This window comes from Anser cygnoides, chromosome 1, assembly GCF_040182565.1.
Source record: "Anser cygnoides isolate HZ-2024a breed goose chromosome 1, Taihu_goose_T2T_genome, whole genome shotgun sequence".
NCBI lineage: Eukaryota > Metazoa > Chordata > Aves > Anseriformes > Anatidae > Anser > Anser cygnoides.
In genome coordinates, this window is record NC_089873.1 from 100819228 (window position 1) to 100838151 (window position 18924).

Sequence of the window (18924 nt, forward strand, 5' to 3'; positions counted from 1 at the left end):
TGTTCTATGGTTCTCTGATTCCATGATTCTATGAACACATCCTACAACAGATGATGGCATCTCTGTCTCTTAGCTTAGTAGAGAGTGCTATAATAACACAAAAAATAGTAGTACCGTTCCATCAGCTGGGTCAGTTGCCTGATAGATTAAGATTGGCTCCAGATCCATTCGTTTTGCTCCTTCAGTGCCCACTTGAATGCCTAATGGGGTTGTTGTTATCCAGGTTCCTGCCTGATTCTCCTTAGGTTGGTCAGATTCAGCTAGACCCTGAATGGTATTTTCAGACACTTCATCCTTGTTTGGGTGTGATACACCATTTCTGTCACTTCCTTTTACTGCAGAAACAAAAATGTCTGTATTAGATTTTGTATTCTCTAAGGCAAAAGACAAAATCAATCAACTGAAGAATTTCTGTGAATACTGTCTTTGACAGAATTGAAAGAATGATTTACCAGACTAGATGGAAATTACAAGAGCTGTTACTCAAAGCTGTGCTCTTTAATATGTTTATTAATGACACATAAAACCAAACAGCATGCTAATGATATCTGATTATGACATGACTTTGGAATGCACTATCAATGCAGAACAGAATCTTATAGGAAAAAAAGACATCCCAAACTATCCCATGAGCTTGAGGACTAAAGTAATAGGAATTTGATAAAACCTAACAGAAAGAAGTTTATGAAAAAAGGACTAATAAAAATGATTTCTGCTTCAGACAAGTTTGCAGCAGTTGAATAAGATATAATAAGACCTGGATATACCATCCATATAGAATGAGTGTAAGTTATCAGTGTGAAAGTACAGTGACAAAAAAGGCAAATCCAAACATACGGCACATCAGAAGAAAAGAGATGCAGATTACATTGTGAAAGGTAATGGAGAGATCTTATCAAAAATATGATGGAGAATTCTGGCCTCCCATATTCAAGAAAAGGAACTAGACAAAGTGTAGGCAAAAGACAACAGCATGGTCTGGACAGGACTCTGAAAGTTTACAGCATACAAATCCTAGCAAACAAAATGCAAAAAAGATACAAATATTCACTGTAAGTTTGTCAAGACTAAACAGTAGAGAGGAAAGGTGGGGGGAAAAAGTGATTATAAAAAAAGGATAAGTAATAAATTATATACACTGGCCACAGATACTGAGACAAAAAAATAGAAGACGATTTGTCAGAGTAGTTCTCAATCATCCTTCCAGATATCCTAAGGAATATCCTAACAACAGGGGGCTGGACTTGATGAATCAGAAAATCTCTTTTTGAAAGACTTCTCTTTAGCAGCAATTTTTATTCACATGCTTCCAATAAATTATAAGTTAATGTTAAGATAGTTCATAATTATTCTTTGTACTATGTAGCACTGACAGTGATATGGGACCACACTCTGAGGTATGAAGCAAGTTGAGGGAGTTGGCAGAAGCACTCACCAAGCCACCTTCCATCATTTATCAGCAGTCCTGGCTATCAGGGGATGTCCCAGCTGACTGGTGGCTAGCAAATGTGATGTCTATCTACAAGAAAGGCAGGAAGGAGGATCTGGGAATCTACAGATCTGTCAGCCTGGATTCAGTGCCAGGGAAGCTCATGGAGCAGATTATCTTGAGTCCCATCATGAGGCACTTACAGGACAACCAGGTGATCAGGCCCAGTCAGCATGGATTTATGAAAGGCAGGTCCTACTTGACAAACCTGATGTTCTTCTACGACAACGTGACGCACTCAGTGGGTGAGGGAAAGGCTGTAGATGTGGTCTACCTAGACTTCTGTATGGCTTTTGACACCATTTCCCACAGCTTTCTCCTGGAGAAACTGTCTGCTCATGGCTTGGATGGGTGTACGCTTTGTTGGGTTAAAAAGTGGATGGGTAGCTGTGCCCAAAGAGTCATGGTGAACGGCGTTAAATCCAGTTGGAGGCTGGTCACTAGTGGTGTCCCTCAGACCTCAGTAATGCGGCCTGTTCTCTTCAATATCTTTATCAATGATCTGGATGAGGGGATCAAGTGCACCCTCAGTAAGTCTGCAGACAACACCAGGTTAGGTGTGAGTGTTGATCTGCTTGGGGGCAGAAAGGCTCTACAAACGGATCTGGATAGGCTGGACTGATGGGCCGAGGCCAAGCATATGAGGTTCAACAAGGCTAAGGGCTGGGTCCTGCACTTGGGGCACAGCAACCTCTACGAGCACTACACGGTGGAGGAAAAGTGGCTTGAAAGTTCCACAGCAGAACGGGACCTGGGGGTTGACAGCTGATTGAATATGAGCCAGCAGTGTGCTCAGCTGGCCAAGAAGGCCAACAGCAACCTGGCTTGTATCAGAAATAGTGTGACCAGCAGGACTAGGGAAATGATTGTTCCTCTGTACTCGACTCCGGTGAGGCTGCACCTTGAATACTGTGTTCAGTTTTGGGCCCCTCACCACAAGAAGGACATCAAGGTGCTGGAGCATGTCCAAAGAAAGGCAGTGAAGGTGGTGAAGGGTTTAGAGCACAAGTCATACGAAGAGTAGCTGAGGGAGCTGAAGTTGTTTTGACTGGAGAAAAGGAAGCTCAGGGGAGACCTTATCATGCTCTACAATTACCTTAAAGGAGGCTATAGCGAAGTGGGGATTGGTCTCTTCTCCCATGCACCAAGTGATAAGACAAGAAAATCTTAAGTTGTGCAAGGAGAGGTTTAGGTTGGATATTAGGAAAGAATTCTTCACTGAAAGGGTTGCAAAGTATTGGAACAGGCTGCTCAGGGAACTAGTTGAGTCACCATCCCTGTAGGTCTTCAAAAAACATGTAGATGTAGAACTTAGATACATGGTTTAATGGTGGACTTGTCAGTACTAGGTTAAAGGTTGGACTAGATGATCTTAGAGGTCTTTTCCAAATTAAATGATTCTATGATAAGCAAACATTTGTTTCTTTCTCTGCCACACACAGTAACATGAGAATACTGTGACAGACCACAAGTCCATACAACCAATTGATTATGACCAATATTAGGTGCCTTGAAATACATGCAATGAGAAAGAAAAATGTTGCAAGTCCTCTGTGAAAAGAGCATTTCTCAACACCAGGACTAAAAACTGTGTAACACATAAGTAAGGATTTCACACTACCATAGTTGCAAGGATTTCTTTGAAATTACTGTTAAGTCACTCTTCTAGCTAGGTAGTTCTTATATAACCTTTTACTTCTTAGAGTTCTTGCAGTTTAGAAAAAAAAAGAAAACTGGAGTAGGAGAGAAATGATCTGCTGTGAAGATAACAAATTAGCAGTGTACAGCAGCTGAGTACAGATAAAAAATCATTTTTATACTGGCAGAATTTTCAGACTAAAGAAAAATGCCTTTTATTTAGTATTATCAACCCTTCTATCTTTAAATCTGTCTGAAACACTCAAAATGTTACCTTTCTTAGTGCTGGTCTCCGGTAAGGGCTCTGATTCTGGTAACAGTTCTGTGTTATCTGGAATTGCAGGCGGTGGAAGGACAGGGCCAGAATCAGGACTCCTACTCACTGTGCCATTAGCAAACAGAATCTACAAAAAGCAAAGACATATTAGAGGCTAAAATAATTTCAAACACTAATAAAAAATCTCAAAAGTATGTGTCACTAGTATAATAGTCACTAGAATAGGGACTAGAATATTGGGTTACTAGAATAGTGGGTGATAGAACTAAAAAAGTAAGACTGTCAGAATAAATACAAAAAATAAAGAAGCTATCTTAAAAAGAAAGGACCGCTAATTACTGTAGTTCACATATGTAATCAATGGGGATTATATTTAGTAACAAATAGGCATTGTAAAAGCAAAAGCTATTCTTTGTGGTCAAAAGTTGATGTCTTTTTATGAATACCACTCTTTCTAGCAATGGTAATGCATCCGTATCACCATATTGATCTGGTATTCAGTTATTCCACGTCTAGGATTTCTGTTAGTTTTTTTATCCATCAAGGCAGCTAATAAAAAGTAGTCATGGTTATTTATCTTATCATAGCTGGTTTCTGAAATCTACTGTCCATAACGCTTAACTCTTGATATGCATATTCCCTGTGTGGCAGATAAAGCCTAGAATTACCCATATCATCTCTGAATTCATTTACAAATACAGCACAGATATTTGGGGGAGAAGATGGTACAAAGTGGAAAACAAATGGACAACATATAGTCACATCTTCAGAGTTACAGTTACTGTAAGATAATTAACCATTTCTTCTTTTTTGAGTACTTGTCTGTATGCATTCCATTTTTGATGACTCATGGACATTAAGTTAATGTAAAGAAGGTGGCAATTAATCTGCATATGCAGGCGTTGTGTTACAATCATGCTAGGCACGACCTATTTTCTCCTCTCAGGAGACTGTACCTTGAGAATATACAAACAGCAGCCAGCTCCTTTGTATATTTCTGAAATGCGTATGTTTCTCAGAAATCCTGGGTAAATGGTTTAAGATCTAATGTAATGAATGAATCTAATGCATTTGTACTAGGATTTGTGGTCTACTTAGACTGTAACAAACTTGAGGAAATAATAAGGAATAATTTTGATAGTTTCTGAGTACAATCAGACAACTCTTTTCATCTGTTTGCTTACTATACACAGAGTTTTAGACTTTGAAAAGATAATTATTGCTTGTAGATTGATTACAGTATCTGCAAAAGTGGTATCTAACTTATAGCACCTAAAAATTCACTCCAACCTACTATGTGTAAACAAAGGAGGAATATAGAAATACAGGAATATAGGAATATAGAGTCTTTTTGATGAAAATTTAGGATACCTGAAGGTGTCTGCAGGACTGAAGATCAGGTCTTTTTTGGTTCCTGTATGACCATTAAAATGACTGAAAAAACATATGGATGCTTTTGTGTTGCCAAAATACCCAAAGACTAACTAATCCGCACTTTAGATGTTTAATTCCAGGAATGTAGTTCTCAAAACTTTATTCAGCTGTTTCCTAAACCCAAAGTTGTCTAAATGTTCATGTGCCTAAAATTTTCATCATTAAAGCTCCACATGCACCCTAAGTTCTGATTCTGAACAAAGCCAAGAACATTTTAATCTTGACATAGCTGCAAAGCTCAGTTGTTACTTAACTCCTGCATCTGTAAGCTGGATACTTCTCTATGTCAGCTGACAAGCACAAGTTAAACGGTAATCACATACACAGGCTGCTTCCAATTAATTCTACTGAACATACCCAGGTAGATCCATCCATCATGTACTTTACGACAGTTCCTTGTCCAGTAATGACTCTTGACACCTCTTGTTCTACATGACTTGCCACTGATGTATATAGTTGAGAGTTCTTTATCTTTTGGGGATAACTTTGCCTTACAAGAATTTCCAGAGCAGGCTGTTTTGCCTTTTTTCTTTTGGTGTCTTCTTGCCTTACTTCACCTTCTGTAACCTCATGTTCCTTCTCTCCACTTTCCACAACCTCCTCCTCCATTGCTTCATTTGCTTTGGTTAAAGCTTTCTCAATCTCCTCTTCCTTGGCTTCATCTGATTTAGTCTCACCTTTCTCAGGCTCCTCTTCCTTGGCTTCACCTGCTTTGGTCTCACCTTTCTCAGGCTCCTCTTCCTTGGCTTCATCTGCTTTGGTCTCACCTTTCAAATCTGAAAACATATTCACAGTTACTTAATACTGTGCAACACACACTCAAACAGTGCAAAACCCCCAGCACCATGTTGTCTAGAGAAGGTATTCAACTTAAGCTATTAAAAGTAACTCTCCTCAGTTTCCTCTGTAATCCATGGAGTTAGGGACAGTCTCTATCAGAGAACAATTCAAAGCAGTTATCTAATTAGAAACTCCTGTGGAGGTGTCTGTCTTTTCCACATGAAAACAAAATAAATTTGAAGAAGGATTTATTACGGATGATGAACTTTTGGAAGACTGACATTTGGTGAGAGGAATCTCCTAACTTCCCCTAATAGAGAAAAAGTTACTGAGTTTCACCAAATTTAAGACTAAATGGAAAATGAACTTAGACATTTTGTCTACTTGAACAAATAAAGTTTTTAGATTAAATTATGGCAGTGTGTTGACAGTGCTAATGAGTATAATAGGCAGTTGTGTCAAGACACTACATGTATGTGTCCATAACTGTTCCATTCACCTTAACTATTTAGTATTTCAACTTATGCTCCTTGCCAAATTGTATATTTGAAAACCATCTGCATCCTCTTTACTGTACTTTATATCAGATTGATCAGAGCACATTTACTCTAAACTGCCAAAATATTTTGATATGAAGAGGGAAGGGATATCTGAGAAGAAAAATGAGGGAAGATTTTACTATTAATTCAGGCCTGTATGGCAAAAAAATAAAAATAAAAAAATCAAGATATTTCTCAACCATGTGATTATAAACCTGTGCTGTATCCTGGTGGACGATATGACATTTCTAATGCTATTTAATAACAATAACTTTTTTTTTTCTTAATTTATATATATTGGACTTGCTACTTGGCTAGCTTCTAAGAGGTATGGATGACATTTACTGTTGTTTCATCAGTTGCCAGCAAAATGAACAATTCTGCTGTTTTTTATGCAATAGCTCACGTATAGGATATGTTGGAATTACTGATAGCAAGATTTCGCATGTGTGATAAATCCTGGATATACAGGCACTTCTGCAGTTGTTCTGGTCTATTTTCACCCACTCAGTAGCTCTAACACACTCTGGGCTGCATGGATCTATTCTACATAGGCATTAAATGACATCTGTATGTGGCCATTTTAAAAACTGACCAGGTGACAAAAGAAAACTAAAACACACTTGTCTGCTTCAAAACCCAAAACTTATGAAAACTGAGGATTACAACAGTTTATGGTATGCAAAGATGAACCTCATGCTGATTTTCAAAAATGCAGGGAAATCGAATCATTGCAGAAGAATATGTCTAGCACAGAAACTTAGAAGTATCTATATACCTGATCATTCTTTGAAAGGAAATTCAAAGATAAATGCATAAAGGGTTATTACAAACACCTTGTCTGTACAGTCTGGGTGGCATAAAGCAAAGGACTTACTTGAAGTGGTTCCTTTTTCAACATGATCATATCTTTTAGAAAAGCAACTAAACCCGATTATAAAATATCCAGTAGAAGACAGTATATCACAGCATGGGTTAGTTTTGTTAGTCACTCTTAGCATTAAAAAATGAGAGTATCTTAAATCTAGTATAAAAGCACTATTCTTGACTTTCAAGTTCCTAAAATTTGTAATACATTTGTATACTGTGTTTACAAGCTCTGTATTTACAAGCTGTCACCAAAATTCTGATTTCTTTGTACTTCCAGAATGGCACCAGTCACTCATTTGATCTTTATTTTGGTAATCATATAGAGTTCTCCTGACATGAGCTCACAGTAAGATAAACCTTCTGATCCACTAATCATTCTTGTTACTCTATCCTGAATATTCCAAACTATGAAAAACTTGCCTTGTAGGCTTAACAACAATACATAATATTCCAAAGAAACGCAGATATAGGCAATCTTACTGTTATCACTTCAGATTCCTCTGTATATATGTATTCAGTAACTAAATGTGCTCCTTTTCACCTGTATTCCTATACATATGCATATTCAACAGATTATTCAACATGACTCCCACATTATTTTTAGGGTTCCTGCTTTTCTCCCCCCCAGTCTATGTCTAAATCCTTGCACTTTTAGATTTTATATTTGAATTGAAACACATTATTTATGTTGCAATTGCCATTAAATAGACACTATGAAAGAATCAGCCATCTGAGATGTTAATACTTCATATTGCTATATCTACACCCATCAAAGCAGAAATAATTTCCTTCTGTAATTTTAACTTCTTTAAAAACTCCTTATTCTACAGTGGCTGAAAAACTAACCTTCAAAACTTTCACCAAGGAAAGTTAATACTAGTCCATTAGGACAGGAGACATTCAAGCTTCGGAAAGCAAGAGCATCTGAAATGACTTGTGTTTGGGAAGCTGGTTCTTTTATCTCCACCTACGGAGTGAAACATGAATTAGTTTTATTCCATTTTAAAAGACTTAAGAAAAAAAATAGATTATATAGGTATCAGTTTTACCAAAACATTTCAAAAAAGTACTTTCTATCGGTCATTCATAGCACTTTGAGAATGTATGGATTCTGAAGTGGAAATATTACTCTGTTTTTTTGATTATGCTATCTTATTTCATTTCTCTTCATTAACCCTTTAAGAAAAACTCTTCCTAACTTTATTAATTTTGCTGAGTCGTCACGCTACCTTGTGCATGGTATCAGGATGAGATGACAATAAATGGATAACATGAAGTGGAAGACCATAACAGAACAGCATTGAGATTGCATCAGCTACTTTACCTATAATTACTAAAAGAGCACAAAAGATAAGTAGAACAGTACTTCCAGTCTGCTGGAAATATGACAGATGAGAAGAGGACAAGAAGGAACAGTTGACAATCAAAAGGTGTAATTCTCTTTGTACTGCTCTGTAGTGGAAACCGTCCTGATAAATAGAAAAGATGAGGATGACCTAAGGAATGTCTGAAGACAATAGAACATTTGGGAAAAATACAACAGTGGATCCTTTGATGTCATCTCCTCAGAAACGTATGTGACAATAAGCTACACTACGCCAGTCCTAAGATGAAAGCAGTTTTTTGCAGACAGGTAACAGAGAGAACTAGTCCTGGTATTATCCCGTATTCTTGATTTATAGGAAAAGAAATATAGAGGAAAAATAGAAAAAAATGGCAGATGTTTTGCCTGATATTTTTAGAAAAAGGATACTGTATATTTTATAGCTACTTTACATATTACTGGGTAATTAAGGCTATCCTCATTACCCTAAGATCACAGGCACAGGAGTCATAAGGAAGACAACAAAGGAAAGGATAGAAGTAAACCTCAGTTGTCATCTACTTCTCCCTTTCTAATAGTAAAAAAAAAAAATTTAAAAAAAAATCAAGTATAACTATATCAAAATATCAAGTATAACTATACAGTTTGAGAAAACCTACCTATTGTAAAAATTTCCAGGGCTAGACATTTCCTGGTTTCCCTAGGCAATATATTCCAAGTGCTTTACCTTGTTTAACCTTACTGAGACTTTCCTATTGGTTAGCCTGAATCTCTCTTGCAAAAAATAAGTTTACTTCTGATAATTTCTTCTGGTTATATGGGCTAACATAAGACATGATGTTGTCCATTTAGCTCTTTAGAGCAGGCTGTTCTGTCTCTAAGCTCTGGATCAAACAAACCCAAACCAACTCTTTCAACCTTTCCTCACTGGTCAAGTTTTCTAGACCTCTTACTGTTCCTGGTGCTTTCCTTAGAATTCTCCAGCATGGCCCATATTTTTCTTGCAGTGCGTTATCCATAACTGGAAACAGCACTGCAACTGAGGCCTTCCCAGCCCTGAATGGAAGAATAATTTCACTTTAGCAGGCTATTCTCCTGTTTATTCTCTTCAATATGGTGTTTGCCCTTCTCACAGCAAGATGGCATTGTTGACTTATGTATAGCTTGTGATCCTTTTCAACTCTCAGACCTTTTTTTGCGTAACTGTTATTGATGGAATGGTCATCCATTCTGTTGATATATTATTTATACGCAATTGTAGAACCTAGTACATTTTCTTACTGAATTGCATTCTATTTTCTGGACGATGTCCATGTAAATCTGTCAACTTCACCTCAGATCTTGTCCTCTAAAATACCTGCAGACTCACATAGCCAGGTGCTGTATGCACTAGCAAATGAATATTGATTTTTTTTTAATTTTTTTTATTAAAACACAAAAAATTACTGAAGACATTCTAAGTGAAATCATAAATAGCCTCTTGGAAGAAGAGGAGGAACTTAAAGATGTCCTCATGACAGAATTTTAGTGGTATAGGAATTTATGCAGGTTTTCTTTTGTACCATACAATTGCTGTATGTTATGCTGAGTGCTGTTTGGCAAATCCCTGCACCACTTTCAATGCTCATACTCTACAAATACCTAGTTAAACTTGTGAAAATTGGCTCAGTAGCATTTTTTGTGGATATGGACAGAATCCATGTTGAAACAAGAGACATAGTATCAGCTCATTCACTGGGTACCACAGAGCAGCATAGCTATGTCATGTCAAAGAGTCTTCCAAGGATGTTCTCAGTACCTGTCTATTCTTGTCTTTCTTACTATCCTCTCCTCTCATTTACTGTTCACTGGAAGCTATTTCCTGTTTCAAATGTATCTGTATTGCATTTAACCCTTCATTTCCATGTTACCTATTCTACCTCTTTGAACAGCTTAGCCTAGCTCAGTTAACATAATTATGATAAGCTGGCAACTCTTTAAGGATGTTTTTCTTAGAGCATAAGAACTCTCCATCTCCGTGTGTGAGAAAGCGAGCAGGGAGGGAAGAAAACCAGGATGGCTGAACAAGGACCTGCTGGTCAAACTGAGGAGCAAGAAGGAAATGCACAGGCAGTGGAAGCAGGGACGTGTGGCCTGGGAAGAGTACAGGGATGCTGTCTGGACGTGCAGGGATGGGATCAGGAAAGCCAAGGCATGGATGGAACTGAGCTTGGTAAGTGACGCAAAGAATAACAAGAAGGGATTCTATAGGTATGTTGGCCAGAAAGGAAAGGCCAAGGAGAGTGTGCCCCCTCTGATAAACAAGAAGGGAGAACTGGTAACAACAGATGTGGAGAAGGCTGAGGTACTCAACAAGTTCTTTGCCTCAGCCTTCACTGCCAGTCAGGCTGCCCATGTCTCTCGAGTCCCTGACCCTGTAGATGAGGGCTGGGGGAGCAAAGTCCCTCCCACTGTAAACAAAGAGCGAGTTCAAGACCACCTGATGAAACTAAACACGTACAAGTCTGTGGGGCCCGATGGCAGGCATCCCAGGGTCCTGAGGGAACTGGCTGATGGAGTTGCCAAGCCTCTCTCCATCATATTTGAAAAGTCCTGGCAGTCAGGTGAGGTCCCTGGTGACTGGAAAAAGGGAAACATCACTCCTGGTTTTAAAAAGGATAGAAAGGAGGACCCAGGGAACTACAGACCAGTGAGCCTCACCTCTATGCCTGGAAAGATCATGGAACAGATCCTCCTGGAAGCAATGGCAAGGCACATGCAGGACAAGGAGGTGATCCGAGACAGCCAACACGCCTTCACCAAGGGCAAATTGTGCCTGGTCGGTCTGGTGGCCTTCTGAGATGGAGTGACTGCATCAGTTGACAAGGGAAGACCGACCGACGTCATCTACCTGGACTTCTGTAAGGCCTTTGACACAATGACATCCTGATCTCCAAACCAGAAAAGAGATGGATTTGAAGGGTGGACCATTCAATGGATAAGGAATGGGTTTGAAGGCTACACCCAGAGAGTGGTAGTCAATGACTCTATGTCCAGGTGGAGGCCGGTGACAAGTGGTGTACCTCAGGGGTCTGTCTTGTGACCGGTACTGCTGAATATCTTTAACAACATAGAAAATGGGATTGAGTGCACCCTCAGCAAGTTTTCAGATGACACCAAGCTGAGTGGTGCAGTTGATACAACAGAAGGAAGGGATGCCATCCAAAGGGACCTGGACAAGCTTGAGAATTGGGCCCATGTGAACCTAACGAGGTTCAACAAGTCCAAGAGCAAGGTGCTGCACCTGGGTTGGGGCAATCCCAGACATGAGAACAGACTGGGTGGAGAACACATTGAGAGCAGCCCTGCAGAGAAGGATTTGGAGGTTCTGGAGCAGTGCATGCTTGCAGCCCAGAAGGCAAACTGTATCCTGGGTTGCATCAACAGAGGAGTGGCCAGCAGGTTGAGGGAGTTGCTTGTCCCCCTTCTACTCTGCTCTTGGGAGGCTTCACTTGGAGTACTGTGTTCAGCTCTTGGGCGTCAAGCACAACAAAGACATGGACCTATTAGAACATGTCCAGATGAAGGCCATGAGGATGATGAAAGGGCTGGAATCCCTCTCCTATGAAGAGGGGCTGAGGGAGTTGGGAGTTCAGCCTCAAGAAGAGAAGGCTCCAGTGAGACCTTATTGTGACCTTACAGTATCTAAAGGTGGCCTACAGGAAAGCTGGGGCGGGACTTTTTGTCAGGGAGTGTAGTGATGGTTTTAAACTAAAGGAGGGGAGGTTTAGATCTGATGTTAGGAGGAAATTCTTCACTATGAGGGTGGTGAGACACTGGAACAGGTTGCCCAGAGAAGTTACGGATGCCCCATCCCTGAAGGTGTTCAAGACCAGGCTGGATGGGGCATGGAGCAACCTGGTATAGTGGGAGGTGTCCCTGCCCATGGCAGGGGGTTTAGGACTAGATGATCTTTAAGGTCCCTTCCAACCCAAGTCGTTCTATGATATGCTTCTATGATTCAGTTAGCAGTTCTCTCTTTTTTGTTTCAGCCATCCTTGATTAAAGATAGAATCAAATTGGGGGAAAATCAAAATGTAAAATATATACTTTAAATATTTTTGCAGTTAATTGGGAAAGATATTAAGAACCACATTTAGCAAGCACAAGCAAGTTACCTAGAAATGCTACTCTCTTTTGTAACTTGATCACTCAGGTTAGAAGGGATAGCTTTTTATAATAATTAGTATTAAAGAATTATCCCAGAATGTATATTTTAGAGCATCAATGTTAAATGAAACTGTTTATGGACCTCATTGCTTTATGTACCAATAATACCTCTTGTCAGAAAACACTGCTTTCCTAAACTGAAGGTGGTGACTAAACTGGTTCTTAATAGCGTTCACGTTCATTTCTCTCCTTCTCTCTGAGCTTGTTTGGTGTTTTAAAACATGCATTTCTAGGACTAGTTGTTGGAGAAAACAGTGTCAAAAAAGAAAAGAAATTAAATCATCTCAAATAGAAAACTTTTGCATCCTCTTCCAGCATGCTGCTATATCTTCTTTATTTCTGTAAGAACTTTTGATGTAACTGATACTCTGGCAGGTCTGTGAGATCACAGGATCAAACAAACCTCCTGTGGTTGCCTAAAATACTCTGCCATTAATTAGCTAATGACCGGAAATAATCTAGGTTAGTTATATTGCAGAGGGGAATTGTGAACCATTTGTCCCCCACTCACATGTTTTAATGCCCCAAAATTTCTCACAGAACTCTATGGAAGGTGTTCAAGATCAAATGTTATGCTCTTCTGATGCACATGGCCATGTAATTCCTGTATTACTCTGTGATAAGTATTCCATAACAGAAATTCAGAATCTGTTTTTGAAATGCCATCCATCCTTTCCAAAGGCCTGTCCTGGGACAGAAATACCTTCAGCCATAGACAAAAGCAGCTTCCTCAAGTTGCTGGTCCCTGGCTAATGACCAACTGGAAAGACCAAATTGCAAAGAAGGCTTTTGCAAAACTCTCCACTAATTAGGCTAAACGCTGGGTGCTGTGCTTGGGTCATAACAACCCCATGGAGCTGAACACGCTTGCGGAAGAGCAGCTATAAAATTGCCCAGCAAAAAAGAACCTGAGGTTTTGGCTGACAATTGGCTGAAAATGAGACAGCAGTGTGCCCACGTGGCCCAGAAGGCCAATAGTATCCTGGCATATATCAGAAATATTGTGAACAGTGGGACTAGGGAAGTAATTGTTCCTCTGTACTTGGCACTGGTGAGACCACACTTTGAGTACCATGTTCAGTTTTGGAACCCTTACTACAAGAATGGTACTGAGTTGCTGAAATGCATTCAGAGAAAAGCAAAAAAGCTGGTGAAGGGACTAGAAAACAAGATATATGAGGAATGGCCAAGGGAACTAGGGTTGTTTAGTCTAGAGAAAAGGAGGCTCAGGGGAGACCTCATTGTTTTCTAACAACTACATGAAAGGAGGTTGTAGTGAGGCAGGTATCAGTCTCTTTTCTTAGGTGACAAGTAATAGGATGTGAGGAAATAGCCTCAAGTTGCCTGAGGGGAGGGTTAGATTGGGTATCAGTAAGAATTTGTTCACAGAAAGAGTGGTTAGGCATTGGAACAGGCTGCCTGGGGAAGTGGTGGAGTCACTATCCCTAGAGATATTTAAGAGATGTGTGGACATGGTGTTTAGGGACATGGTTTAGTGGTAGACTTGCTAATGTTATGCTGATGGTTGGTCTTGATGATATTAAGGGTCTAAATGATTCTATGATTCCAATTTGGTTGGTTAAAGACTTTCCAATACAGGTTTTGGAAAGCACAGAGAAGTTTTCTTATTTGGTTAAACTAAAAATTAATTTATAGAGCAGTTCTAGTCAGTGAGAATGTAACAGGTTTAACTGTAAAGCCAAAGTCAACAAAACGTGGATTACGGAAGACTCACTGTTCTACGTCATGGAGTCTTAAAGAGTATCTTCATTAACAACTGCCAATATTTATACCCAAGAGCAATTGGAAGAGTAAAACATATCCTTAGAAGCACCATAAATTACTAGGAATTTGTTAAGGCACATCTCAAAGCCCTCTGAGACAAATATATTTGTCTAGTACATAAGCTTATGTATTTAAATTTTTGTTTGTTTCTTTTCTGTGTTAATTGGATAATGCCTATTCTCTCACCTTTCCTTCTTCTTGTTTTATGTGGGTGTCTGGTGGTGGAGAGCTTACTCTGCTATGGCTTGCTTTTGTAGATGGCAGAGGTTTTCCTGGTTTTTGTTTGACTGACTTATCTTTTTTTCCTGAAGCTGATGTAGTAGAAGGAAACACAGTTGGAATATGAACAGAAGGGATGTTCAGAACTGTTGCTAAGACAGGATCTGTTTCATCATCTAAAAAAGGGAAAAGAAATATTTTAATGCAATTAAGTTTCATAAATGTAGTTTACCACATTCTATTTTTGACAATATTTTATACACTAAATTTTATCTTTGAAATAATAAACTCAGTGGAATAAGACAGAGGGACTGAATATATGAAATTATTTGGAAAATTTCTCCACAGTGGACTACTTGTCAATCTAAAAGAAATCTTGAAACTTGTTTCCCATAGCTTGTCATTGGTCTCAAAAATAGAAATTACAGCTTTGTTTTTCTCTTTTACCTCTGGAATACTTATATACGTGGAGACATTTTGAGTCTAGCATCTAGGATAAGGTCGCTGTTATTATGCTTTATCACAGGCTGATGGAGCATGGACTGACTCCAGCAGTTTTGGACTCCATAGCTCTATTTTGCTAAAATGATTCAGAAAGATTCTGTTGCTGAGTCTCTCTCACTTCTTAAAAGTCAGTCATTAGGGCAGCCTGCTAAGCACGCTGGCAGGAAGTACTCATGTTGCCTTCCAAAACACTGACTTGAAAATAATATTAATATAAAATCAGATTTTATGTAACACATTTTTTGTTTCAATGAACAAATATTTCTCCTTAATCTGAAAAACCCAGTCAGCTGTAACCCTAATCCTTTTTTTTTTGACACATTTTTTTTAATCACTTCCTCTTGCTTGAAGGCAACTTAAGTCCCAAGACTACAATTCATGGAATAGCACCTTGTTTTCCATCCAGATAATTCAGGCAATTGAATTCCTGTCTGCTTTGGAAAATTTGTTATCCCAGATGGAGCTATTTATTATCCATATCTTAACCACATCCGTATAGATAAAGGACTGAAAACGCGAGTGAGCAAAACATGATGCTCAGAAAACAGCTTTTTTAAAATTTAAATAAATACAGCAAGCTTGATTTGCTTAGTAGTTTCTGAAAGTATGAAGTTTAATGACAAGTCAGTCATTGCAAGAGTGTCTTCAAGAAAACTTCCAAAAATCCTTTTTTATAAAATCCTTTTGATTAAATTACTTTTTAATTTTGCTTATTCCAATGTTTTTTAATGTGAAAACTAATAAATTAGACAAAGAAAAGTTAACTAACTCATTGACAAATTGCACGCCAAATTGCATTCAGATAAAGGGGGAAGAAATGCTTACAGAAGTGTGCTAATAAAACCATTCCAGTATGAGCTCACTGTATTTTCTGTAATGCAAATGAAGTGTTAATATATCTTCAGCTGAACAAGACTGTATTTATGGTTTCCAGAAATGTTTTGGCTTAGATGCTTTTAGCATTGCAGGTAAGAAAATGCAGAGCCCACATCAAAAATAAAATTCTAAACTACTAGAAAGACTGTCTGTGTGTTCTGGAACAGTTGTCTTATAAATGATTCTGGATTTATGGGAACTGCAAAGGTGACACAAAAATCAACAATCTAAGGCTAGAAGAAACTATCATCAGGTGATAAAGTCATAATTAGAAGCCCTTGGAAAACAAGCCTTCCACCTCGGGTTTTAAGCTAAGCCTTTAACCTCAGTTTTTGTGTTGGTGCCAGCATTAGGGAAATGCACCATTATTTCAATACATTTATGACCTTTAGCTGATAGGAAAATTTAGATCAGCATAAGGATTTTTGCAGTCCTCATTTTCATTAGCTGATACGTGGCTGACACATGCATCTGATACTTTGTTAGGTGGCTCTGTTTTCAGGTGCTGACATTTATGCTGCGTGACTTTTATGGTTCACTGGAAGTCTGAGGAAAGATGAACAAATCTGTTTTATTTGTAATATGCCAGAAATAAGTTCTCAAATAATTATATAAAATTGGAAAGTTTAAAATTCTCCATGGCAGCCATTGTGATGCACATTTATTAGACAGCCCGACTGTTTAATAAAAAAGCAGTAGTATTGATCTACAGGTGGCTAATGAGTAGAAACAGCTGACCAGTAAACTAGGACAGAAGTAATTCTCTACCAAGAAGCAGGATAGTTGACATGAAGGGCTCTGAGGCAACTGACCTTTAAAAACATTAGTGAACATGATCTATCCTTTCAGGTTAGTCTAAATATCCATGTGAACACTGCAAATTAGGTATAAGCAACCTCTTACATTTAAGATGGCACTATCAAGCTCCCATGCCGTGAAGTGGAGCACTATCGGTTTCAGATGACACTTTCCAGAGTGCTGAATTTAGGAATAAAAGCTGTTATAGGCTCTCAACCCCTAAGGAAATTTCACCTACTCTTTTACTATGGTTGCCCTGAAAAATAAGAACTCTTTGTTTGAGGGTAACAAAGACAGAATAGATTGTTGTGACTGAGGGAAAGTGTCTTTAGAAGTCTTGAGAATGATGGGAAATTCCAGAACACTGTCAGAGTAAGGAAGGTTTCTTTCCTGCTGAAAACAAAATCAGATCTCCAGCACTCGGAGTTGTGCTCTCAGGATTTCATCCAGGCACAAAGACAGGTGCAAAGGTTATATAATACCCTGATGTGAAAGTCCCACAAGTGCTCAAGCAGTGCATCACAAAGTGATGAGAAGCTTACTCCTAAGTCAAAAGTTAGATTTTGGTCATGCTAGAGAAAACAATTCAGAACTTAAAAGTTTGTTTAACTTAAACATTATCAAAATTCAACCAAGAAATAAAAAAGATGTGTAAAGCTGACAAACAATCTGGGGATTTTTGTCATCTTAACTTCAAAAAGGAATATGGAAGATATAAAATGAGAAAAACAAGAAGAACAGAGAGAATTACAGAGGTTCCAGAAAATAATTCAGTAACACAACTTAACCAATCCATGGGGAGAAACTACAGATTACGTGGCATACCATTCTACATTAGGGATGGATGGATGGATGGTGTATATGAATAGCCTAAGCCAGAGTTTTTCTGGTTAGAATTTTTCTAAGCACTTATAATACAAATGCCCACAGGGGAATGTAGGCATAAGCAAGTGATTGTAGGAGAACTGCAAACAGTCAAAGCATACCAACCAGTCAGAAGTGCTGCAGTAAAGCTCAACATGGCAAGGATATTCTAATGTAGAACAGGTTGCTTATGGTATATGTGAAAAAAAAAACTGAACATCACCAGCTAACAAGTAGGTGTTTAGACACGTCTCATGCCAAAATACATGAGTTTTCACAGTCAACTACATTGTGGATGCTATCTTTGCTCAAGTTTAAGAAGTCCTTTTTTAGTAATTCATTTGAAAAATGTATTGGAATAATTAAAACTGAGTGTATAGTTGAATGGTTTACCATGGTCCACACAAAGATGCATTCAATTAAATGTTTTCATATTTTAAGAGCTGAAAAAAGCTGGGATTATTTTCTGATCAGAGGAGGGTTTCACTTTTATTCATATGATGGTTTCAGTGGCCTTTCAAATGTAATGGAAACAAAAAGCTCTTGGTAAAAGCAGACGCTATTTTCACTGTGGTTTTTTGAAGCAATTGCTTCCAGTTGGTGAATGTGTTTATTGAAAGGCTGAGAGAAATCCCTCATTATGACTGCACAACTGTAGCCTAGAGTCCAACTCCTAACATAAAATGAAAGTTCCATAATCACCTATGAGTTAACAAAAATATTATTTCTTGGAAAACCAAGAAGACTCCTCAGCAAATCAAATTTTCTTTGGCTCAAATTAACTGGCTGATTTTGCTGGACTACTTAGTAACAATACTTTCAAGTTTCTCATTGCACTGCTCTATTTTCACAGTAAGTAAAAAATGCATGGAGACCTCCCTCCATTTTGAAATTTGAATCATAGAATATTCTTGACAATGTAATCTCATCTCAAGCCTTGCTGAAAATTCCCCACCATGTAGTAACAGCTGCTAAGAAAGACAAAATTGCATGCAACAAATTATTGAATAAGGGGTGTATGGAAAAAAAAAAAAAAAGAAGAAGAAAAATAATTCCCCCTATGGTTCTCAAATATCCTCTTCTATTTGCTTACTTTACCTGCTGTCTTCCCTGTAGGTCCATAATAGCTCAGGGACAGCTGGATTCCATTTTCTAAGGTGGCTGAAAAAGATCCAAACTTGCTCACAGCTTTCTTTTGATTCTTCATTTTTCCTTTAAAAAAAAAAAATAATTAATTTTACAGATAGCAACACATACTAGAACCACCTGACCTGCAAACCAATGACTGGTGTGAACAGTGGCACCTTAAGGTGGATGA

At 38.4% G+C, this 18924-nt stretch overlaps 1 protein-coding gene across 9 annotated transcripts in view; it reads right to left on the minus strand.

Moving 5' to 3' along the window:
- SPAG17 (sperm associated antigen 17) overlaps positions 1-18924 on the minus strand; it is a 114476-nt gene that overhangs the window by 31923 nt on the left and 63629 nt on the right. For all 9 annotated transcript variants that reach the window (XR_010834334.1, XR_010834338.1, XR_010834339.1 and 6 more), the window contains 6 exons: positions 18705-18818; positions 14532-14740; positions 7874-7994; positions 5196-5614; positions 3402-3531; positions 115-335 (listed from right to left, as the gene is read on the minus strand). Coding sequence is in view for 6 of the 9 variants with exons in the window: in XM_067004159.1 (XP_066860260.1) it covers positions 115-335; positions 3402-3531; positions 5196-5614; positions 7874-7994; positions 14532-14740; positions 18705-18818 (1214 nt within the window). In the remaining 3 variants the exon portion in view is untranslated. The remainder of the gene's footprint in view (positions 1-114; positions 336-3401; positions 3532-5195; positions 5615-7873; positions 7995-14531; positions 14741-18704; positions 18819-18924) is intronic.